Source organism: Pipistrellus kuhlii, unplaced genomic scaffold, assembly GCF_014108245.1.
Source record: "Pipistrellus kuhlii isolate mPipKuh1 unplaced genomic scaffold, mPipKuh1.p scaffold_m20_p_2, whole genome shotgun sequence".
NCBI classification, from domain to species: Eukaryota; Metazoa; Chordata; class Mammalia; order Chiroptera; family Vespertilionidae; genus Pipistrellus; species Pipistrellus kuhlii.
This window is the reverse complement of record NW_023425515.1, coordinates 183,872,393-183,897,836: the sequence shown is the minus strand read 5'-3', so window position 1 is coordinate 183,897,836 and position 25,444 is coordinate 183,872,393. Positions and strand designations below refer to the sequence as shown.

The following is a 25,444-nucleotide window of genomic DNA, read 5'->3' as shown; positions in this document are numbered from 1 at the left end:
CAGTTCTCCCGGTGCCCCCCGAGGCCACGCACGCTCCTCCTGCCCCCACAGACACCCTCCGAGTGGGCCTCCCCTGGCGCTGAGGGAGCCGCCTGCCAGCTCACAGGGAGGAAGCAGGAAGCCACCGGGAAGTGACCCTGCCTCACCCGTTTGCCAGGTGCCGCTGAGGCGGTGGAGGTGGCCAAGCGGGGACAGCTTCCGGGCTGGGCTGCCCAGCAAGACGATCCCCAGGGGCAGAATATTATCCGCTAAGCATGGCCCGTGCCAACGGCGCCCGCGGTGTCCACGTGCCTGCCTCCTGCCAGAGGCCCGGCCGGTTCTCAGGTTCTCTGGCTCCCGGGTGGTCCTGCTGTGGGCCTTCATGGCCATACCAACCTGGCGGGGCCTGCCCATGCCCACCAGGGTCATCGCCCACAGATCTCACGAATGACGACACCCTTAGCACAGTGCCAGGCCTATGGGAGGACGGGAGAAATATGCCATAAGGTTTTCTTGAGATGAAACGCCACTTTTGACAACGACCACTTCCTGAACCTACTAGGTTGGGCCTTTCCATTGCTCTTGACTCGGCCAAGGATTAGAAGAAAAGCCCCTATTATGGCCGACCAGGTCCTGCGTGATCTGCTACACATGCGCATACACCTACACACACCTCTCCGACCTCCTCTCCCACTGCGCTCTCCCCGCTACCTGCCACGTTTACCTCAGTCCTCAAACACAGGCCCCCTCCCGCCTCAGGGCCTTTGCACTTGCTGTATTTCCTGCCTGGGGCATGGCCCCCATCTATGCTCACCCCTTCTCTTCCTCTGGTTCCTACTCAGATGTCACCTTCACAGAGGCCCACCCTGATCACATTCCAGGTCCAGAATCTATTATAGTTACCTGTCACTTCCTTACCCTGTCTCATGGCACCTCACCACCTATATTCAACCCTATAATTACATGTGTGTGGGTTTTAAAACATATCTTTATTGATTCCAGAGAGGAAGGGAGAGGGAAAGAGAGACAGAAACATCAATGATGAGAGAGAATCATTGATTGGCTGCCTCCTGCACATCCCCTAATGGGGATCAAGCCCGCAACCCAGGCATGTGCCCTTGACCAGAATCGAACCTGGGACCCTTCAGTCCGCAGGCTGATGCTCTATCCACTGAGCCAAACCAGCTAGGGCATATATTTACATGTTTATCTGCTTATCGCCGTCTTCCCTACTAGAACATCAGCTCCACGAAGGCAGGGACTTGGTCCACTTTGCTCATCGCTGTATCCCCAGTACCTACAGGCCCCCGGCATACAGCGGATGCTCAGCAATATTTGTTAAGTTAGGTAATGAACGGGGTTTACAAAGGAAGACACGGGGGCTCAGAAAGGTGACTTGCCCGTAGTCACAGAGCTGGAAGAGCTGAGACTGGAAGCCTGACCGGGAAACCCTACACGACCTGAGCCGTCCTCCAGCTGCTCTGACACCTGGGGCTTTCCAGCCAGGAGGGCCCATCTCCGGGAGACAAACAGCCCATGGTCCCTGAAGAGAAACCTGCCCACTGCGCAGACCAGCATCCCAGGCAGTGGGCAGGGGTCTCAGAGGCGAGCTGGGCCATAGTTCTGGCCCCAGGGCCTTGCACAAGGCAGCCGGGCAGCCAAGCCTCCGTGGCTCCACTCCTGCCTGCTCCCGTGGGCATCGGCAACAGGAAAAAACAGACTGGACCGGCATCCCAGCAGCTGCGGCAAGGAGGCCAGCTCCCCGGGTCCCCCAGGGCTCTCCCCATCTGCTTCCTGGAGGCGGAGGAAGTTGGCAGGCAGGGCCGAGCCCATGGTTGTGCAGAGGCCTGTGGGTAACAGACCTGGAAATAAAAAGAAGGCCCTTCTCCCCTTTCCTCATGTCCAATGTCCAGCCCAGGCACAGGAACTCTGGACTCTCTGGGGGAGGGTCCTACAGACGACACATCTGGGAGAGGCGGTTACACAAAGCTGAGCTGGTTCCCTAAGTCCTAACGTCTCTAACACCACGAGGAGGGAGCGGGGTGACCAGCGCTTCCCAGACTTGCTTAACTTGGAAGCCTTTCTTCACGCGGAGCGCATGGGCCTAGGGTTCCACGGAACACACGTTGGGAACACCCACCCCAACATACACCGTTCCTCCAGCTCGCTGCCCACTAGCTCTCCCCGAGTAAGGCCTCAGATGTAAAGAGATGGCCCGCCACCACCACGGGGGTCTTGAAAGGCGGTTCTTGAAGACAGAAAAGCCCACGGCATGAAGTGCTGGTGGAGAAAAAGCAGTCCAGGTGCCAGGCTAGTTGGTGGCAGGAGGGGTATGCTCTCTCTCTCCTCAGGGGGAACCCTGTCAGAGTCTGCGGAAACCCAGGCAGGAGCTGCTCCTTCCCTTGCTGGCCAGCAGCCAGCCCTCTCAGGTAATGAGTCCGTCAGAGGGGTCAGAGAGGGTGGACCAGCGCCTGGTCACGCCCGATACCCTAGGACCGGACAGAAGGCCCCAAGCACTGGGGTGGGGGTGAGGGGAGCTGAGTGTTCTAAGAGAGAGTTCAGCTGAGGGACCGGGGATGGCTGACAGGGTGGGGTGGGGGGAAAGCAGGGAAGGGGCTGGAGCACCTCTGGGCAGAGGGTGGACCAAGAGCTGGCTTCTGGCGCACCTTGCTGCCCTGGGGAAGTCCCTTCCCCTCTCTGGGCCTCAGGCTCCCGCTGTCAGAAGAGAAAGCAGAGATCTCAGGTCTCCCGTCTGTCCTCACCAACGTGGGGGGACATCAGAGAGTGGCAGACAGATGGTTTGACCCCCTCCCCCTCAAATACTCACTTCAATAAAAAGAAATCTATCTTTTTTCCATTTTCCATTCTGACCTTCTACCATAATATATCTGGTTCAGCCCCTGGTTAGCTGTGAGGCTGTGAGCAAGTCATTGTACCTCTCTGGTGCCTCCATTTCCTCATCTGTAAAATGGGCATGATAATAATAATATTATCTACTCATAGGGTTCAATAAAAATGTAATATGCTGCCGAAACTGGTTTGGCTCAGTGGATAGAACGTCGGCCTGTGGACTGAAGGGTCCCGGGTTCGATTCTGGTCAGGGGCATGTACCTTGGTTGCGGGCACATCCCCAGTGGGGGGGGGGGGTGCAGGAGGCACCTGATCAATGATTCTCTCTCATCGGTGTTTCTGGCTCTCTATCCCTCTCTCTTCCTCTCTGTAAAAAATCAATAAAATATATATATATATTTAAAAATGTAATATGCTACAGATGGAGCCTGGAGTGAGGTGAGGAGACACAGTATGTGCCAGAGGCTAGAGGTCTGTGAGGATTCAATAAAAATGTAATATGCTACAAACAGTATTAGCACACGGTGAATGCTCTGTGTTTGCTATTATTTGTCAAAATATTATAGTATTGAATCAAAATACTATTATTTTTATGGAAGTAGGGTTTCACTGCTCATTAAGAGTAAGTTAGAAAGCTCTCAACGTAAATGATTCCAAAGGTTCCTCTGGCTAGGACCTTTTAGGCCACTGAAATTCTGAAACAACAGGATTCTAAAATCCTAGGCTGTGACTCCAACCAGCAGAGAGGGCAGGGCTATTGGACAGAATTACAAAGTCAGAACCAAGCGTGAGGAGCCGACTGAAGGGAACTGACCAGCTAAGGGTTACCTCCGCCATCATCTGTCCATGTCTCCCTCCCCCACCTCCCTGTTCCAAGAAGGCTCTGAGCAGCTTACAAAAATGCACGCATAAAAGCAAGAGAACTAAACATCATAAGAAAAACGCGGGAGGGCTGCAGATGGCGCCTGGAGTGAGGTGAGCAGACACAGTATGTGCCAGAGGCTAGAGGTCTGAGAAAGCCACGACTCACTCGGCTCTGAGCTTTCTGGCGGCCGATGGGAAGAAGGAAACCTGACCAGTCCCTGGACTCTGTGTCCCATGAGGTAAAAACAAACCGGCTGCTTAGAAGCACAACTACTCCTGAGGCGAGAGCAGGGAATGCCCCAAGGGAAAAGGTTGGTCTGGTGCCCTTCTCTGTCCAGAGGGCCAGCATCCCCCAAGAGCCCACTGACCATGAGCCTCTGAGGCTGCACTCAGGGTCCGAGTCTACAGCAACCAGAGATCCAGCGCCCTGGAATGGCGGTCCAGGCAGCGCCCCAGCATCCCTGGTCTGGGCAGGATTACCCATCCCTCCCCAAGCCTGAACACAGCCAGTGCCCAAAATAGCCGGAGCAGGAGAGGGTGCCAGGAAGCCGCCCCGGGCAGGACCTGGGTAGGCCCGCCCACAGCAGAGGGCCCAGTGGGCCAATGAACACATCCCTGGCACACAAAGGAGCACCTTCACTGGGAAGCAGAGCCCTCCCTGGGAGTCTCCCCCTCACCACACTCCCCCCTCCGCCACACGTTGCTCACGCAGAACCCAGGCAGCTAGCTGCTCCACCCTTCCCACAGGCGGGCCTTCCTGCGGGAGCCAAATGGAAAAGTCTTCGAAGAAACACCACCCAGAGGCAAGGGCCAGCCCCCACCTCCAGGATCTGCCTCCCTCGGGACCCTCCTGGGTCCCCCAGCTGCTGGCCAGGACAATGGGGGTTATTCTGGGCTGCGCGAGGTATTTAAAGCTCTGGCTGTGCTTCGGTCCCTGGGGAACAAGAAGCCTTGACCTCAGCAAGACCTTCCTGAGATTGTTGCTGCCCAGACTATGATGGCGGCGTCCCATCCAGTCCGCATCCAACCCCTCCTGCCAGGCCCTGAGGCCCCGGTGGGATACAGCACAAGCGCCTCCTCTTCCAGGAAGCCCTCGGGGCCACTGCCCAAGAACCTCAGAAGAGCTGGGTTCTGGCCCCTGCTCTGCCACCGATCTTCTCAACCTGTTTATTCACCTGCAAAGTGTGGATAAATAATCCCCGTGTGCGCTAAGCACACAGAGGCTTCGGCGTTAAGATGGAAGTCGTGTCTCCCCAGACACGTGTATGTGGTGTAAAATGTAAGCAGGGATGGCAATTTTGCCTGTTTTGTCAGTGTTGTGTGTTTTTTTTCTCCAGTACCTTGCACGCAGTAGGTCCCAAAGAAACATTTACTGACTGATATAAATATTTGTGGGATGTGTCTGTAACCCCACAGAACCACCCCCGGTGCTAGGGGCACCGATGGCTAATCCTCTCTGGTAATATTGCCAGATCTCATCTGGGGCACTGAGAGCACACCCGGCTTATGCTAAGTGCTTTACACCGGTTCTCATTTCATTTGCTCAGTAATCCCAAAAAGTAGGGACTATTATTATCTTATGTACAAGCCAGAAAACGGGAGTTCCACTCGCAGTGGTTCAAGAGCTGGCCAGGAGTCCCAAAACTACTGAGTGGCCAAGCTGGGAGTCCAACTCCGGAACCGAAGGTCCCTCTCACCCTGCACAGACACGCCCTGAGGAGAGGCAGCAGCGTGAGCACTGAGCTAGGAGCCAGGAGCCTGCACTTGGCCACTCAGTAGCTGTGTGACTTCAAGCAAGTCGCTTGGCTTCTCTGGATCTGATTTCTTTTCCATAAACCCAGGGGCACTGATTCCTATTTCTCTGTGTCCTGAGTAGGATCAAAGGAACTATGGGACGGGACCGTGCCACCATATTGACCCCACCCCTCCCAGGGGCAGCTCTGGCCGGTGCAGGGTGGTGGGAAGATTCCTGGGGAGGAGGGCGGTGCCCAGGGCTGGCTCTGGAACAAAGCTCAGCAGCTGCTGACTACAGCTGGGAAGAGCTCTGGGCCTGGCGCAAGCTCGGGGAGAGAAGAGGCGGGCTGAGGAGTCACCTCTGGCCCTCCTCTGTCACCATTCCCTGCTGACAGCTGCTGGGGCCTCAGGGCCTAGGGCCCCCCCTGCAGGAGAGGGTGGGAGCAGGCTGGCTGGTTCCTCTCAGTCTGCACTCTGCCAACCGCTCAAATCCCAGGGTGCCAGGACACAGGCCTTGTGGCCCCACCCCACAGCCCTTCACCCAGTTAGTTCCTTGGGAAGTCTGGGGTGAGGGTGGAGGGGCTGGAGCAAAGGTCTGTGGGCCAAGCAGGCCTTGCCCCAGAGACCCCGGTGGGAGGAAAAGGGGCAGGACTAAGTGGGAAAGGGGTTTGAGGAGAGGCCTTGTGATTTTTCCTGGCAAAGAGACGAGATTGCAGGCCATTTAGGGAGGCTTTTTGGAGCCTGTGAACTTGGCCTTGGCTGGCCCCACCCCAGGCCCCTCTCAGCCCCCTCAGCTCCACTCCCAGCTCAGTGCCAATCCTTTCCAGTCCACTCCAGCCCACACGGCTCTCGCTCCTCTGAACTCAGGCATGCCCATAATTACATATTCCCCAAAGCACTAGAGAAACAACACTTAACAAAGGATTCCTGGGCCCCTTCCGGTGTCAGAGGCAGCCTGGGAGATGTAGTTTGTTATTGCACAGGTACTCAACTTCTGGGGCATGCGCCTAGTCTTTTGGGAAGGCTATTGCTTTTATTTCATTTCATTAATAAATCAAAGCCACCCTAGGAAATGTGTGTTGGCCACACCTCACTCCACAACGGCCTAGACTGGCAGCTTTCGAGCTGTGCAGCTTTGGGAAAGTCGCTTGACCTCTCTAAGCCTGTGTTCTCCTCTGCACACGGACATAAACAAGGCTGTTGGGAAGATTCAACAAGACAACCTGAGAGCTTAGCCCAGTGTCTGGCACTTAACAAGGCTTAAGTGTCACTTCTTCCCTTTCCTCCAGCCCAGCCCCACCCAGCCAGGAGCTCACAAGCAGGAAGAGTGACCTGACCTTTTGGGAGAGCAATTCCTGTTATGCCCGCCACTGGCTAGGTAAGGCTCCAGCGAAGTCCTGGGCCCCTGGCTGCTGGTGATGGAAACTTATCAGAAGGGGAAACCGACTCCGAGAAGGGAAGTGAGACCATCGAGGAGGACCAACCAGTGTTGGAGAGAGAGCCCGAGTTCAACTGCCATCTGTGACACTGACAGCCCCACCCCAAGTGCTGCTGTACAGATAAGCAGCTCCGAGGAGGGAGGGAGAAGTCTCTCAGCCAGCTGATGGCAGGGCAGCCCCAGGACCCAGGTCTTTTGGCTTCTAACATAGGGTCCTTCTCCTTCCACAGTGTCACCCCCGGCCCCAAGGCTAGAGTCCGGGGCCACACAGATGAGGACTTTGGGAGGGGGCATCAAGCTGGGTCTTTGTCAGGGTTTCGATCAGCACCTGAGGCCCCGGTCTTAGAGCTGGTCCCTCAGGTCGAGCCGAAGCCCCAGGCAGACAGGCCGAGCTGGAGCCCAGGAAATGGCAGGACGGACAAGTGAGCGGTTGTGTCCTTGGCAGGAGAACTCGTCATCTCCCAGGGACTCAGGTTACCGAGAGGAAATGGTAAATCTGCTGCCTGCCACCTCCGAGCAGGAATGTGTGCTGCCTGTGCGGACATCCTGTCCACCTGCCCCAGGCAGCCCAGAGACACCCCAGCCCTGGCCCACCCCTGGGGCCTCAGGTTGAACTGTGGGCTCCCCAGACAAAGGGCATCTGTCATTCTGGGACGGTGGGAGCAGTTGTCACTGACCAATCACAGAAGAGAGGGCTGGAAGGGCACCCCAAAAAGACTGAGAGCCGCCCCTAAATCTGACCTGCCAAACACAGATTCTGAGATCCAAATTTGAGTGAATGGGCTGATCTCATTAATCCATCACAGGAGGCAGCATAGTGTGAGCTCGGGGATAGGATTAGCCCCACTGGGAACTGGGGCTCCGCCACTTCCCAGCGGGGTGACCTTGGGCAAGTCACTGCAGCCCTCCTGCTCCTCACCTCTGATGTGCAAGGGACAAAGCCATGTTGGGGACCCTGGGAAGTTCAAGGAGCTGAGATGGGAGAGGCTTAGCACAGGGCCTGGCATGTGGGAAGGGCCTGGGAAGCAGTGGCTGTCGGGTAGTGAGAAGTATTGGGAAGCAGGGAAATAACCAGTCATTGCTATGTGAGCGGGTTCTGTGAGCCGTGCAAGTGTTCTGCCCTCGTGGGACATCCTACTTGGAGCCAGCTAGACCGTAAAATAATATTTGTCAAATGATGAGAAAGCTAAAAGGAAAAACATAGCGAGGTGAGGGGACAGGGAGTGGCCGGGTGGGGTCGCTCCGTCCCACAGGCCAGTTAGGGAAGGTGACGCACAGGAAGCTGGGGCATGGATTGAGGAAGAAGGCTCCAGAGGCGGGGCACAGCGGCTGCAGGAGTATCCTTGGAATGTCCTGGAAACAGCCAGAAGACCAGTCACCTAACCCTCACCACTGCCTGGAGAGCAAGGTAGAATTATCCCCATTCCTCAAGTTCAGAGAGGTTTGTCTAAGGCACATGTGTCAAACACAAAGCCCGCGGGCCAAATCTGTCCCGCCAGGCCTTGCAATGTGGCCCGCACCGCGCTGTCATCACTGCACTCCGCTGCGTTTCCATCTCAATGACAGTTTATGACTGTTCAGTAAACCATTCGGCCCGCGATTTAGGCTGGATTTTAGATTTTGGCCCCTTCTCTGATTGAGTTTGACACCCCTAGTCTAAGGTCACAGAAGGAGCAAGTGTCAAAAAAAGCCTGGATTCCCACCTTCCTTCTCAGCAAAGTGTCCAGAAGCTACTGTCCTCGGAGCTTCCACGCAAAGAGACGGAAGGGACAAAAGCATGGTAGGCATTCAGAGTCAGAGGTCTGTGTGATCTCAGACGCTAATTTCCTCGCTGGGCCTCCATGCCCCCAGCACATGACTGGCCCAGCGCTGCCTGGTCATCCACCTCCCAACTGATGAGGCAGGAGGCCAGAGGAGGAGGGAGGGAGAGCATGACGCTTCTCTGGCATCCCAGACCAAAGCTCCGCCCAGACAGGTGTGCATGCCGCAAGCAGCCCCTGCCAATCCGAGCTGGCCTCCTGCCTGGCCCCCAGGAGTTTGCAGCCGGCCTGCACCTACGTGGGCCTTGTCCACACCTAGCACCCAGCTCAGCCACAGCTGGGAATCCGTTCTGCACTCCAGGTGTCAGACATGCCCATCCATCACCTTAGGACCCACACCAGGAATAGTTCCTTGTGTCCTGACCCATGATTGGCCTTTGTAACCAGGGGTGCCAAAGCAGGCCAGCCCTCTTGGGCACCAGGCCAGACCCGGAGGCCCGGCCAAGTGCAAACAGCATGCTTGGTGCCCAGATAGGGCGCGTTGGAGTGGGCAGGCTGCCCACTGCCCCGTCACAACAAACCGTCGTCTCTGCCCTGCTGAGCAGGGCCCCGGCAGCCGGCAGCCGGATGGGAGCTGGGGACTGCCAGGGGAGGCCTCCTCCCCCACCCCCTGGGAATGGGCATTGGGAATCTCGGAGGCTGGACAGGGACATAGGCAGAGACAGGCTGAGGGGAGTGGGTGGGAAAATAAGAGGATAAGGTGCGCTGGATGGAGCCAAGTCTCAGACTTTTAAAATAAATAAATAAATACACACACACACACACACACACACACACACACACACATATATTGATTTCAGAGAAGGAGAAAGAGATAGAAACATCAATTATGAGAGATCATTGGGGATTGAGCCGGTAACCTGGGCATACACCCTAACTGGGAATCAAACTGTGACCTCCTGGTTCATAGGTAGATGCTCAACCGCTGAGCCTCGCCGATCAGGCTCCAACTCTCAGACTTTTTAACATTACAGATGGGCTCGGGTGAGGGAACAATGAGAACTCGCAGCTGCTGATGGAAAATGGCACGGGACCACAGAGGGCAACCTTGTCCAGCTCCACCGAGGCCCAGGGGTCTCTCAGGGCCCCATACCCTGAGGGAGTCCCAACCTGGGACCCGGAACCAGTAATAACAACAGCCATTCCTTACTGAGTGCGCATGGCACTGTATATACATACACCAACGCCACCCAACAGAGCCTTCCGCAGTGATGGAAATGTCCTAGGTCTACACTGTCCAATAAGGCAGCCATAGGCCACAGGGCTCCCGAGCACTTTACATGTGGCCCCGAAATACTTTGAAATGTTTTAATCCATTAAATCTTCCATTTAAATCATCACACATGGCTAGCCGCGACCACACTGGACAGTGTCAATGACACCGTCCTTAAACCAAGACAGGAGGTAGCGGCTTGCGCGAGGCACACAGCTCGGAAGCCACAGAGGCAAAGTCGGAACCCAGGCCTGGCTGCCGCACGGTGCTCCCCGCCCAGGCTTATTGTCAGCGCTGGAAAAGACTAACGGAAATGGTACATGTGTGGGCGACGAGGCTGCCCCGCTAATCAAGACATCGCGTCTCTTGCTTTCGGCCTGAATTGTGTCAGCTACACCGGTTATCACACCCTGACCAGAAACTCAGACGGGCCATTTATAAAAGTCTCTGATTGGAGAAAGGGCAGAATGATGATAGACTAATCCCAGCTGGTTGAAGAGCCAAGTCTCTGACGACTGGGAACCTTCGATGACAGGAAAGCTGGGCTTGGCCTGGGTGTCTCCTCACTCCAGACCCCGTGCCGCCTCCAGGTGCTCCGGAGAACTGGACGGCACTCTCGCAAGACACATTTTCCTGCTTCTAAGCTTTTGTGTACACTGTTCCCTTCTCCTAGAATGCTACTGCCACGCCTCCCCAGCTAAACTGCTCATCCACCCTTCAAGGCGTAATTGCTGCCTCCATCGTGAAGTCTTCCTGGATGCCCCACAGAGACAACTTTCCCTCCCGCACAGCCATAGGACGTAATTTCTACCTTTCGAGAGCTTGAGATTTCGTCTTTATTATAGTCACTGGAGTAAATGTCTATACTCTCCGTGGGGGCAAACACCAGGTTGGGTTTTTTTTCCTTTCTATATATTTAAACCTTTCGACACTTCCCAATACCGTGTAGCAGCTAGTGGATAGTAAACAAGTATTTACTAAGTTGAACTGAATGATCATAGAGGCTTAGAAGTTTGGGGAGTCAGTATCTTATGGCTCTCCCCAATTTCCTGGGACCCCGACAGGTGAGTCCCTTCCCTGCTCTGTACCTCAATTTGTCCATTTGTAAAATGGGGGCGGGGATAGTACCCACCTTTGTTGGGAGATTATTTGTACTTATTATATTATTTAACAAACATGATGTGCCAGGTACTTGGCAGAAGTTATCTTCATAGCAACCCCAGGAGAGAGAGAGATTATGAAAAACTCTCCCCATTTCATAGAAAAAGAAACCAAAAGTGAAATTCAATAGATAAATGTGATCATGGAAATCAAGTGCTTATCACACTGTGGCACGTGGTAAGGGCTAAATATAGTAACTTTTTTGGTTGTTCTGGATCACGAAGAGGCTATGATATTAAGAAAAAACGTGGGATACTTTTCCAGGGCTGGACACATAGTAGGTGTCTCGCAAAATATTTTCTGCCAGGTGGACTCAGTCTCAGATATTCCAGTGGCAGGCAGGGTGACCCTAACCAAGCCCAGGTTCTGACTCCCCAACCCCTCCGCCCACCTGCAGGGCCGTCGCTACTGTCGGTATCACAGGCCACGGCGGCAGAGAACTCTGTCCCTGCCCTCTTCGTTCTTCGAGGACCGGAAGTGTGGGAGGACTTTGGGGAGGTGACCCCTGTCCAACTGTATTGGTCCCATGGGGCACCGGAGAGAAGAGCTTGATTAAGTCTCAAAGGCAGGGGACATTCTTGACCTTTTCCAGTCCTGCCAGGGCTTTTGACATCACATTCATCTCCCCAACCCTGGCCCAGACCGAAAGAAGGAAAGACGGGGCAGAATTTGGGAGAGAATGAACGCTGACGGAGTTTCTACAATGGCCCCCTCTCCATGCATCAGCTTTCACAACTGTCAAATGATAATAACTCCTACCTCACAGGGGTGGGCGGTGTGCAAGATAAAATGAGACTTTGCATGTAAAGAGGTGCTTCCACAGCTTTAACATGCACAGGGATCTCCTGGGGATCTGGGGATCTTGTCCACATAGATTCTGACTCCGTAGATCTAGGGGGCCTGAAACTCTGCATTTCTGACAAGCACCCAGGTGCACGGGCCAGCCCATTGCGTGAGTACCGCACCTTGCACACAGTGGCCCTCCATAAAAGTTAGCGTCCCCTTTTCTTCTAGAGAGCTAATCCTTTAAAAGCATCCCTGGGGGACTGGAACCTTTATTTCACCACTGGTAGCGTTGAGTAACTTGCTCAAGTACAAGAGACTGGAATTCGAGGCCAAGTCTACTGAGCCATCCTTCCCATGTATCATACCACCCCGGGCCCCACCGCAGCCGTGGCAGCCACAGGCCTGGAGCTGAGGCGCACTGGCTCTGCCCCTCAGCCGCATCACAGGCCCCTGCTGGGCCGGCCAAGGCCTCCAGTTGGGGGGGAGGGGGAGCCCTCAGTTCCCCATAAAGAGGCCGTGGGATATCACCTTCACTCCCCCAGTGGCCTCCCCCTCCATCGATTGCCTTATAAAGCGGCCCAAGCTGCTCTTCCAAGTTGCAGTTTCATTTTATATGGAGTGAACCGACTGTCCTCTCCCTGCAGCCTGGGCCCAGCAGCTTCACACATTCCTTCTGGAGCAACATTACCTAATTTAACCATACCCCTGCTCTCCAGGGCTCCCAAAATAGCAGCTGCACTGGGGGAAAATGCCCTAATGGTATCAAAATAAATAATTCTCCCTCCTCCCCCACTCCTGGCCTGCACCAGCCTCGGGACCCAGCCCAGGGAAGAGCCGGGGATGGGAGGACTGAGGTAGGGCCTGGGTGAGAGAGTGACCTCACCAAAGCCTCATGATCTTCATCCTTCTAGCCATCTCCATACACACATGTTCCTGGGATCTCCCCATTCCCCTGCCTCCCCCAGATCCTCCAGCTCCTATCAGGGGCCAAGCCTAGGATTCAACTTTCACGCCCTCCTAATAATAAAACCTACAATAGTAATATTGGCTACCATTCCCCAGATGTTAATTATGAGCTGAACACTTCCCACACCTTGCCTTGCTGACGCCAGCAAAGTGAGAATGAGTAGCCTCCTGTTTCAGATGAGGAAATGGTGCTCAGAAAGGTAAAGTGACTTGCCCAGGGTCACACAGCCCGGAAGTGGCGGAGTTAGTGTTGGAAGCCAAGCCCAGCTGCCCCAAAGCCCTAAACATCACACCATCTTCTAGCTCAGACGTTTCAGCAGAGCCTGAGCCCAGGGGATTTTATGAGCTAGAAGAGGTTTGCTCACCTGGTTTATGACTGTAGGGTCTGCTCACGGGGCTGGGGCCAAACCTCAGGGGCCTATTATACCCTCGCTCACATTTTACTCAGATCCTGTAGGTCCTAAGTCTGTCCCCAGGTCTCCAGGGGCACAGGCTGCTTATCAATTTGTGGCCCGAAGTCCCTCCGCCCGCTCCCCCACTCATGTGCCCCAGAGCAAGGCTGCCACATTAAAGCAGGGAACACCCAGGCTGCTGACATACCTCAGGTGCAACCAGTGGTTAAAGAGCTGGGAGGTGGGGGGCTCCCTCTCCCCTGCTCTCTTGCAGCCCAGCATAATCATTAACTGGGACAAAGCCAGGAGGGAGAGCAGAGGCAGGAACCTGGGCTTTCGCACCTCTAGGACCAGCTCCAGGTTCCTTCCCTGCTACGGCCTTCTGGGGCCACCTTCCAAGCCACACAGCTGGGCTGCCAAAGCCCCTGGCGTAGGAGGGAGTGGCTTGGAAAGCCTAACCTGGTGGCCCAGCACGCCCCAAAGGGATCCTCTGAGTACCCAGGGGTGAGAGAGCTGGTGGGGGTGGGAGTGGTAGGGAGAGGTCCCTAGTCTGGATATGCCAAGGAACGGTGGTCCTTGGGACTTTCAGAACCTGCCAGGGCAAGAGCAAGGACTTCTGGGAGACTGGGGTAGCGGAGAAGGGGTACCTAAGGCTAGCATGAAGTGGGGCCTCCTGGAGTGTTCCAGGGAGGAGGTGGCTCCTGCAAACTCCCTCTCCCAGAAGGTCACCATTCTTCATCCTCCTCCAGCTAGAGAATTCCCTTCAATTGCTCAGGTGAAACTAAGGTGAGGCCCAGGCAGGCTGAAAGCTTTGATCTTATCACACATTCCTACCCCAGCCCCAGCAGTCCCTGTCTCCTTTCCCTCCCCCCTCCACCCAGGTGAAAAAGCAGCCCATCTTAACCCTTTCCTCCCATTTTCTCAAGTCAAATCCAGGCTTGAGCTGATCTCTCTCTGCCTCCTTCCCAAGGCTCCCCCCACCCCCCCACACACACACACCCCGCCCCAAAAAAGGGAAGACAGAAAAGAAGAAGGAACATGGAAAGAAGGAGCTTCGGGGCTATTCCGCTCATTTAACTCACTCAATGCCAGACCTGAGCTCTGCAGCTTCCATTTCTCCTAAATTAAAATAACCGGGCTCAGTATAAATAGCCCCACTATTTTCCACATCCATGACCTCATCTGAGACTCACAGCAAAATCAGCCCGTTCTCCTCTCCACCCTTGTGGGTCTTATCCTCTGCCTTAGCCCAGGGGAGCTGTCTCCACGGGTCCCTTCTTCCCACAAGCTGCTTTCAAGGAAGCAGACTGTTCAGTAGCTACAATAACACACGGGCGCTGAGACAGTCTCAAAGACCCCAGACATCCCCAAGAGGCCATGTGGGCCCTGAAGTCTCTTTCTTGAATGCAGCCTCCATGCCCAACCTTTTTTTAAAAATATATATATTTTTATTGATTTCAGAGAGGAAGAGAGAAGAAGAGATAGAAACATCAAGGATGAGAGAATCATTGATCGGCTACCTCCTGCACGTCCCCTACCTGGGCATGTGCCCTTGAGCAGAATCAAACATAGGACCTTTCAGTCCTGAGGCTGATGCTCTATCCACTGAGCCAAACTGGGTAAAACTGTCCCTCAACCTTTTATTGGCTCTCCTGTCAGACTAAAAGCTCCTTCAGCCCATGCTTGGTGTTTATACCTAATACAGGACCTGGCCCTCCATAAATGTTTGCTGACTGAATGGAAGAATGAATGGTCCCATTTTTTCATATGGGAGAAACTCAGCTCAGAGAAGCTAAAGGACTTGTCCTGGATCATACAGGGAGGGCCAGGAAGAATACAGGAATCTTATGCCTCCTCGTCTGTGCTCACTCACTAAACTAGGGGTGTCGAACTCAATCAGAGAAGGGGCCAAAATCTAAAATCCAGCCTAAATCGCGGGCCGAATGGTTTACTGAACAGTCATAAACTGTCATTGTGATGGAAACGCAGCGGAGTGCAGTGATGACAGCGCGGTGCAGGCCATATTGCAAGGCCTGGTGGGACGGATTTGGCCCGAGGGCCTTGTGTTTGACACATGTGCACTAAACACACATTGGCGGATCCCCTGGATGTTAGCTTAGCGGCACTTGTGAACCCACATGGCAGACCTCTTCATGGGTAATCCCAGGTCCCCGTGGGTGGGCAGGCAAGGAAGAGCTAAGGAAGCAGAGAGCCACCTCCCTCATCTGTTTCCCTCGCTCAGGCCCTGGCCCTTGTGGGCTGGTAGCATCAATGAATTGGTAAGGTGGTAGCTTCTCAAGGTGGCTGCCACCCTGGACCCCAAAGAATAGAATACTAAAACAAAAAAACAAAAAATAAAGAATAGAATATTATCAACTCTTAAGGGGAAGCTTTCTCCAAGAACTCCAGGTCCTGATCCTCTGAGTTGGCAGGCGGCCAAAAAGCAAGAAAGCAGCCCATTTTGTGGGTAGGAAGAGCGAGGCCCAGGCCTTGACTTCTTGCCTCCTAGCCGGGTTTAGGGCAGGGGTCTGGGATGTATATTACCTCAACTATGTGGTGACTTCCTCTCATTCTTTTCCCGGTGTTAACGACTCCAGCAGCAGACCACGACTTTTCCTGTCCACGCTCAACAACAATGCAGATCTAGGCACAATGGGGATGATTCTCTGACCCCTGCCCTGGATGGATGTCTTCCTCCCACCAGCCCAATTCTCCTGGTTCTCCAAGCCCCAGTTCCTCCAGAAAGTCCCTCCAGATCACTCATGCCAAACTGATGTTTGCCTGCCCTGACCATCTGCTGTTGTCCGGGCATGGCGTTGTGGTGGGTACTTAGGATTCCTGAGTCCTGGAGAGCAAGTACCATGCCTATAACTTCTCCCAAGAGAACATAGAACCGAACTCCTACTTCCTCTGCACCTGGCGATGCGATCTTGGGCAAGATACTCCCCTTCTCTGAGCTGTTTCTCATCTAGGAAATGAAGGTGTAATCCCAACTTCACAGGAAAGTTGATAATGCAGATAAAACCCTTAGCATGAAGTCTAGCACACAGTAGGTCCTCAGGCAATGAATGAGTGAATAAGTAAATGGACGGATGAATTCTTGGCTCCTCCACTACACAGGGATGTTCAAATGACAGTTTGGGGCTTTCATGTCGATTCTGGCCTCCAGCTGGGTCATGTGCTCCTGTGGCTTCTATTTCAGCCTAGCCCCTAGCATAGAGGTGGTCAAAGCGCTGGCTCAGGACAGGCCCCACTCAGCAAAAACTCACTGACTCCCAACCGCAAAACCTGCAGGGAGCCTGGGACCTGGTGAGAAGGATCCGGGTCCCCAAGGGTCTTAATCACAGAAAAAGGCAAATCCACTCCCCTGGGGAATGTTATTGCTAAATTGAGATAGAGACCCAGAGGCAAAAGGCACCCAAGCCTGAGGAGGAGGATGGATATGTCCACATGGCCGAGATACAGCTTACTGTAGCCTCTGCCAAGTCTGGCCCAAACCACCTCCTCCAGGCAGACCACCCTGACTATGCCAGTGGATCCAGACTGTTCTCTCTCTGCACCCAACAGGCTAAACCCACTCAGGTTGGATGACAGCTTTGGGGCTAAAACAACCTGAGCTCCATTCCCAGCTGTGCCATGTCAATCAGGGGTCCTCAAACTTTTTAAAGTGGGGGCCAGATCACGGTCCCTCAGAGAGCTGGAGGGCCGGACTATATGAACTACTAATTCCTACTGTAACACCTCGGCTGTGCTCACTGCCCAAAAAACCTGGCGGGCCGGATCAGACTCCTCTGCGGGCCGCATGTGGCCCGCGGGCCGTAGTTTGAAGACGCCTGCAGGACAACTTGGACCAGCCATTGCCCCCCTCTGAGCTCCCGTTTCACCCTCTGCAAAATGGAGGCTATTGCGCCAACCTCAAAAAATTGCTGGGAGCCGAAACCAGTTTGGCTCAGTGGATAGAGCGTTGGCCTGCAAACTGAAGGGTCCCGGGCTCGATTCCAGTCAAGGGCATGTGCGCTAGTTGCAGCACATCCCCAGTAGGGGGTGTGCAGGAGGCAGCTGGTCGATGTTTCTCTCATCGATGTTTCTGGCTCTCTGTCCCTCTCCCTTCCTCTCTGTAAAAAAATCAATAAAATATATTAAAAATAAATAAATAAAGATTGCTGGGATGGTCATCTTCCGTAATGCCCAGAGAGAGCCCCTTGAAAGGCTTGGCTTAAGAGAGAATGGCAGTCTTAATCAAGAGAAGGCGGAGCGTGAATGTTCACCAAGCACTGGCTGGTGATGGGGTGACAGGTCACCAGGGAGGAGACCCTCGTCTCTAGTCTTCCTATGCGCACAGGAAGGCAAACGGCAAGAGAGAGAAGAGCTGCTACGTGATAGAAGCCACGGGGGCGAGGATTTTGAGGCCAGAATTTCAATCCATCCAGCCCAGTGAGGGATCCAAGCAGAGGTATGATCCCAGGCCCCAACTATTTGAAAACTGGAAACGCCAAACAAAGAGAGGGATGAGTCAGCTGGGGTAAGGAGTGGAGGCCAGGCCCAGGAGACGGGGCCAGAGCTGGCTCCTTGGGGTGAGCATGGGGAGGCAGGAAAGGAAGAAGTGGGAGCACGGGCCTGGAGGTGGGCTGGGAAGGGGCCAGAGGCAGCTGGGAATTCCCAGCCCCACCCCGGGAGAAGCATCTGTGGGGTCACCCGAGGCCGCCTCTGAAGTCCTCCCCTTGCCCAACCCCGGGCTGCTTCCCTCTCCTCACAAACTGGGACTGGGGGAAAGGTGGGGAGTGATGCCAGAGGCTAAAAAATGAAACACCTGGATGCGATCCATGCAGCAGCCCAAGTCCGAGGCAAGCGTGTGTGTGTGTGTGGGGGGGGGGGGGGTCACCGTGAACTTTAGTCTCGCTGTTTCTTGGAGAGCCCGTGGGGACCGGATTTAGAGCTGCGAGGCCTCATCAACTCTCGAAAACGAGAAACGGCTGGGCTCCCTGGGCAAGGTCCGGCCTCCTCCAGTGCGGGGCCCGAGGGAGCATGGCTGGGATGAGTCCCGGGAAGCCTCCCTCAGCCGCTCCCCTGATGATGCATGAACATCCTTTCTGCACCCATGGGAGCCTCCAGGCCACTCCTCTTACTGCTCAGAGCCCGCCGCTGCACACATCTGGGAAGGGGACCATGGGTCCGTAGGCCTCAGACGTTCCCAGGCCCCACCCTGGGGTATGCCCCTCCCTCCCCCTCCAGGAAGGAGCAATCAGGGTGGAAGGCTGGACTCTGTCCTGCAGCTGCAGCCTCAGTGGGGGAAGGAGGGGCAGCGACAGATCAGATGGAGCCACATTGAGGGCTCTCAGACGTCGGAAGAGAAACAGAAAGAGCAGGCATGTCATTCATTCGACAAGCCCAGAGCAGGGCCTGGGTCAACAGATGGCAGAGGGCGGCAGTCCGGATCAGAAGAAACTGTGTCATGCTGGGCACTGTGAACTCTGAGTCATATACGACTCTGGCCTTGTCCTGGGCGGGAACAAGACTAATAGGAGAGCCACCAATTCTCAAACACCTACCACATCCCAGACACTGGGCCAGGTGCACCCACCTGGCCTCAGATTCACTTGGGAAGTAAGCATCACGGTCCTCATGTCTGACCCGAGGCTCAGAGAGAGGAAGCAACTTGCCCGCAGTCACACAGCCCGTTGGGGCTGAGCCAAGACTTGAAGACAGAGCCCTTTGAGCCTACACCGTTCCCTCACCCACGGTGCCCCAGGGAGAGGGCACAGATAAGTGAAAGGCAGCAAGGCAGGCACTCAGACGTGGCCCACGTGTTCCAGGTGCCAGTCCAACACTGCCCCACCCCCACACCATCCCTCCATCCCCTGCCATTCTGCACCTTCCTCCCCCGTCTGTACCTCCTGGAGCTTCCCATCAGTGAGTGACAGCTCCATCTTTCCCGAGGCTCAAGCTGGAAGGCTGTGGAGACACCCTGACTCCTCTCTCTCTGACCCACCCACACCCAATCCCTGGCAAACCCGTCTGCCCTGCCTTCACAGTATCTTCAGGATTCGACTACTTCTTCCCACCTCTGTCACCCTGGTACAGCTTCCACTGCCTCTGGCCTGAGTCACGACCTCCTTGCTTTTGCCTTTGACCCTCCATGTCCTCTCCACACAGCAAATCAAGTGATCTCTCATCTCACTCAGGAGCAAATCCAAAGTCCTTCCCACCGCTAAGGCTCTGCCCATCTCCCCTTGCCAATCCTCTGGCCACAGCCACCATGCTCCCCTCCACGCATGCTGTCCCAGCCACATGAGCCTCCTTGCTTCCCACAAACCTCTGGGCCTCTGCATCAGCTGTGCCCTCTTCCTGGCATGCCCTTTCCCTGGATATCACACCCTCACATCCTTCAGACGCGTCTGTTTAAATGCCTTCTTATCAGAGGATTTCCTGACCGCTTTATCACTCTGTATCCTCCCCCCTGCTTTATTTTTGCTGGCACTTATATGTATTGTCTGTCTTCCTGCACTAGCTATAATGTAAGTTATTTTGTTCCCTGCTGTCATTTCAGCACCTAGAACAAGGTTGATAGGGGATGCTCAATAAATATTTGTTTATTGAATGTTAAGTCTAACACACACCTGTAGGGGATTCCGTTTGCAGAATATTTAGTCACATCATGGGTCCATTCATTCGCTCAATGCCCACTGTAAGCTTTGCGCTCCAGATGCCCGCCTAAAACCCAGAACAAGAGGGCACCCTCCTCCTGCCTCAGGGAAAAGGGTCTGGTAGAGAGCGGGGAGGGGAGCTGGTCCTAAGAACCTCTCAGGGATACCACATCCGCCCCTGGGGATGCTCTGAGTCCTACAACCATCGCATGGGCAGCCATCAGGGGAAGGAGGGAGGGTGCGTTCTGGGGGCGGCTGAGACTTGGAAGTCCCCACATTCCCTGGACTCAAAGAGCCGCCTTGTTCCCGGGCTTTCATGATGGCGCCCCTGGCCCAGCCACCCACAGCAGCCACGGGCCACTCCCCTCTCAAGGCCGCTATTGACATGGCCGACGCCACCAGGCTGGGCAGCGAGGCTGGCGGCTCCCCACGAAGCAAGTTCCACACATTCTTCTGGGTTTCAGTCAGCCAGCTCTGGGCACTGGGGTAGCCAGCAAGCCCCAGCCAGGCCCTGGGAGCAGGAGAGGGCAACAGGGCCCAAGAGGCCAAGGCCCAGGTTGAGGCAACATTCCAGCAAGACCCTCAGCCCAGCCACCCCCTTTCCTGGCAGGACGGAGATGTGGGGAGGGCCAGGGTGGGCCCTGGAAGGAGGGTGCGGTGGGCTCACAAGGTCTTTGGGAGGCTGCTGGAGGATGGGCCTCGTTCACCCCCTCCTCCACCGGCCTGACGCCTCTCAGCTGAGATGGGCTGGGGAGGGGGGCAGCAGGCCAGGGCCGGGAGTCCTTCCCACACGCTCCCAATGGTCTGAGGGTCCAGAACCCACACGTCTGGCCTCCAAGTGGCCTCTGAATCATCACTGCAGATCTTTCCACATTTTGGGCAGCCCCTCCTGCCCTCCCTTCTGAGAATCTCGCCCAAGGCCAGAAAGCCCTGAAGCCTCTGCAGACTCACACTAAACCTTGAGCCCCCAGGGGAGCCCAGTGAGGGCTCCGTGCAGGGCAGCTAGCCATTCCCCCTCTCCTGCACCCCCCTCTCCCCCCAGCTTCCCACACAGAGTAGGGCTGGGCTTGGCCTGTTCTGGTCGTAAAAACCCCTGGATTAATTCAACTGTCTGTAGGGTCTCAGAGAATATTTAATGAGGAAATTAAACAGCTTAACAAACCTACAAAAGAACAGATAATTTCACAAACGACTGCCCTAGAGTTTAGCATTTCTAAGTTCCAGGACAGGCTGGCCCTATGGACCGTGTGCTGCAGGGTCCATAGGGCCAGCCTGTCCAAATATATATTTGATTTTCTACAGAGAGGAAGGGAGAGGGATAGAGAGCCAGAAACATCAATGAGCGAGAAACATCGACCAGCTGCCTCCTACACACATCCCCACCAGGGATGTGTCCACAACCAATGTATATGCCCGGGACCTTTACAGTCTGCAGACCAATGCTCTATCCACTGAGCCAAACCAGTCTAGGCCCCAGAGCCTCTTGTCCCAAAGCCAGCCCGCTCTTCTTGCCTGGGGTAGCCCCGGCACTACTTAGGGTCCGAGTTCTTACCTTTATCCACCTGAGTGGCAACAGTTTCACCCGCATCCACTGCCTGCCTGCCACAAGCACGTGGGAAAGCAGCAGAGCGGTGAGGAGAGCTTGGTCTGGCTTCAAAGTCTCACTCGTGGGGCCACTGCATACGTGTGGGAGTCAAGGAGCAAGCAACCTCTCTGTGCCTCAATTTCCTCTGCTTAGAGAAAGCGGAGGGTCCTGGTAGCTATTGCTTTAGGGCAAGGTGACCAGACGTCCCGCTTTTGGCGGAACAGTCCCGATTTTTAACAATGTGTCCCGCGGTGTTTTAAAAAAGTCCCCATTTTTTGGACTTGTGGGGGAAAAAATCGGGACTTTTTAGAAATGCCGAGTGACACACTGTTAAAAATTGGGACTGTCCCGCCAAAATCGGGGCGCATCTGGTCACCTTACTTAAGGGGCTTAATTACAAGGAACAACCACCGCCTGCAATTATTGGAATCCAGAGTCATTCCAGGCTGTATTTACTGAGCACTCACTCCCTGCAGGCGCTAAATATAAAGCAGCAGGGAACAAAGATACAGAAGGCCCTGCTCTCCTGAAGCTTCAATGGGAGTAGGGGGAAACAAGTACACAAATACGTGTCCAAAGGTGACAAAAGTAAATAAAAATGAAGCAGGACAAGGGGACAGCAAATGACAGGCCGAGCAGCAGAGTAGCTGAGGGTCACACATATATTTGCGGGGCACACCTCCTAGGATGGTGGAACAGCAATGCAAAGGCTCGAAGGTGGGAGTGTGTTCAAGAAACAAAGACCAAGAGCATCGGCCTGCAGACCGAACGGTCCCGGGTTCAATTCCAGTCAAGGGCACATACCTCGGATGCAAGCTCCACCCCGGTCTGGGCCCTGGTAGGGGTGCGTGCAGGAGGCAACCAATCGATGTGTTTCTCTCACATGGATATTTCTCTCCGTCTTTCCCTCTCTCTGGAAGCTGAGGTAAGTACCCTGTGTTTTAATCAGATGCAGGGGCCAAACTAGAAGGGTTGAAATTCAAACAGCAGTTTTTACCAAAATATGGTTGCTACTATATTTCATTCTTGTCTCTCTAAAAATCAATGGAAAAATATCCTCAGGTGAGGATAAAAAAAAAGGGAAGAAAAAAAAGAGACAAAGAGCAGTGTAGCTGGACTGAGCAAACGAGGGGAAAGTTGGCAGGAGGAGAGATTCGAGAGGCAGTGGGAGAGGCCAGATCTCACAGGGCCTCCAGGCTCGGGTCTGACTGTGAGCAGCATGGCGAGTTCGGAGAGTTGTGAGCAGGGGAACATAGGGGGACCTGTTGAGAAGCGTGGTGCCTGGCAGACAGTGGGCACGTGATAAACGTGAACTCTCCACATTACTTTGTCACCATCAGGCCCTGCACCCCAAGACCTTCCTTCTCATCACTCCAAGCCCTGAACCCGGTCACCTTCTGGCACCTTCCTTCCGCCCATCTCCCCGGCCAGGCCTCAGACCCACAGATCCCAACTTGCCTGCACTCCGCCTGAGAACAGGCCTGGGCCAAGTCTGGTGGGGGCCAAGACTCCCATTCACAGGGAGCTGAGCCTAGGGCATGGGGGGAGGGGTCCATCTCTGTTCCTTCAGCCTCCCCCTCCCTCTGTGGACTGATCTGCGGCCCTCCCTACGGAAATCGCCAGGGCACAACCCCCTCCCAGCAGCAGGTCGAGAGCAAGGCGGGGCAGAAGGGGCTGGGCAGGGCAGCCAGTTATGTCAAGAGGAGGACTACAGTAATGATGCCCTGAGGGAAGAGAAGGCTCCTCCGTTTCCGGCCAGCCCACCACCTTCCCGGCGAGGAAACCCAGTGGAGGCAGGAAACAGGTATCTCAGCGACTTCCCTCCTCAGCTCTGGAAAACACTGTAATCACTGCGGCCTCCTCAGCACTCCCGTCTCCCGGCAGGGCGGGCCCCACGAAAGGAAGGGCTAAGGCCCCAGCAGGAAGAAAAGGGGTCAGCGGGCCCCGAGTCACCCAGACCTGGCCCCCTGCCCCAGCAGGCCTCCGCACCGCCACTGAAATTAGCCCCACAATTCATCACAGACCACTGTCTCCTCTGTCTCCTGCTCCTCCTGAGACCCCGAGCTCCCTAAGGATCGCCTTATCCTCCCCTCACATCCTGCTCTCACCACTCACTGCTGGCCTATGGACGTGAACGGAAGGGTACAAGAGACAAAGGGCAGGTGGGCAAGGAGGAGCCCACGGTGGGCAAGGAGGAGCCCGAGGCTTGCTGGGGCCCTGGCAGCAAGGTGATATCATTTAAAACCTACAACTCCTTACTCTCATTTTACAGATTTGAAGACCAAGGCTCAGGGAGAAAAGCTTGCCCCAGATCACAGAGCTGGGAAATGGCAGCGCTGGGATTCAAACTTGAGTCTGTGAGCCCCTTCCAGAGGCCACGCTCTTTCCAGGCCTCCACCGTTCGCCTGGGGTGGGACCGTGAAGACCTTGATGCGGTTGCTGGGGAGACTCTCTCATCTCACAGGTCCGGGGCTGTCTATTTTCTGGTCTCCGTTTGGGGAAAGCACAGACGGGGCCTGACCTCGCTCACCCATAAACCCCAGCCCCCAGCGCCGTGCCAGCCGCACTGGTCCACGAATAGGTGCCCAGCCAATAGCTGCCCAAGGAGAATGAATGAGCCCTGGACACCTGTTGACTGTCCTGGGATGCTGCTCAATGAAGATGTGTGGAATGAACAAGTGGATGAGATGACTGGCTACAATCCGGGAATTTCGTTGGAAATTCCTCCAGAACACAGCAAACAACTCCCCACCCCCTCCCCACTCCTGCCATAGCAGAACCCAGGCATCCAGGAGCCCCTCATTGCGAGGCAAAGCTGAGGGAGAGTCAAAAAAAGCACACAGGTCCTAGCCAGTTTGGCTCAGTGGACAGAGCGCTGGCCTGTGGACGGAAGGGTGCTGGGTTCGATTCCGGTCAAGGGCATATACCTAGGCTGCAGGCTTCTCCCGGCTCTGGCCCGGGTTGGGGAGTCTGCAGAAGGCCCCACCAATTGATGTAAACACATCAATGTTTCTCTCTGTCTTTCCCTCTCTCTTCCACGTTCTCAATGGAGAAATATCCTTGGGTGAGGATTTTTTTTTTTAAAAAAAAACAACACAAAAAGGCAGACAGCCCATGTGCTAGGTCGGTGCCTCCTTTTTGGAAAAGTGAAAACCAGTGTTGGGAGCTGCAAGTTCAGGTCAAGACTGGGAGGCAACTAGATGGGCCCTGCTGAAGATGTTGGCTGAGAAAAAGGATTAAGGAAGCTGCCCAGATGCGGGTGGAGGGGTGGGGGGCTGGGGGTGTAGGAGAGGTGCTGAGTGGGTGGGTCATGAGAGGTGAGGGGTCAGATCCGGGTGGGAATTAACAAGTGACTCAGGAGTCCAGAGGTGAGAGGGAGCTGGCCAGGCAAGGCCAGGCTAGGGAGTCGGTCAGTCACTGGGTAAACACCGGCCAGCTTAGAAAAATCCCTCTTGGCTCTGAGAACATGGAGGCAGGGGCAGGGACTGCAAGGACCATCTCAGAAAGGGCGGAGGTGGTTCTGTGGTTCCCCCAAGGGCAGGCCCAGCTTCCCCAGATGTGCCCCCACCTACATCTGCCACCAGCGTCCTGCCCATTGACCCCACCCCACCCTCCTGGAGTTCATTCAGGTCCTCAGGGCCTCTCCTGGCCAAGAATTCTCTTTTCCTCCGAAGGGGCCCATCCCAGCTCAGAGCAGGGGACTGGGCTGAAGGGGGGCGGGGGGCAAGGAAAGCTGAGGAAGCAGATCCACGGAATGTCCACCACAGAGCAGGCCCGGCACCAGGCACTCTCCGGAGCATTCCACCCGGTCCTACACATGCGCTGGGAGGCCACACATTTTATGTCCCTTCAGGCATGCGGGCTGGTCTCAGCTCCACTCGCTGGCTCCGGGTCACACAGCTCTCAGTGGAGAGCAGGGATTGATCGGAGTCCTGAGCGGAGGGGCTCTGGGTCCGGGGTGTCACCCAGGCTCAGCTGTGTCCTGAGTGGCCCTTTCCTTGTGGCTCCCCAA

General features: G+C 55.2%; 1 protein-coding gene across 13 annotated transcripts in view; it reads right to left on the bottom strand.

Moving 5' to 3' along the window:
• The window catches only part of HSPG2 (heparan sulfate proteoglycan 2), a 102,054-nt gene that overhangs the window by 76,014 nt on the left and 596 nt on the right, over positions 1-25,444 (bottom strand). The window contains exon 1 of one of the 13 annotated variants that reach the window (XM_045585050.1): positions 15,748-15,789. The exons of the other annotated variants lie outside the window; for them this stretch is intronic. Coding sequence (XP_045441006.1) covers positions 15,748-15,774 — 27 coding nt within the window. The 5' untranslated portion in view covers positions 15,775-15,789. Of the gene's footprint in view, positions 1-15,747; positions 15,790-25,444 lie in introns of those variants that run through there. 13 annotated transcript variants of the gene reach the window in all.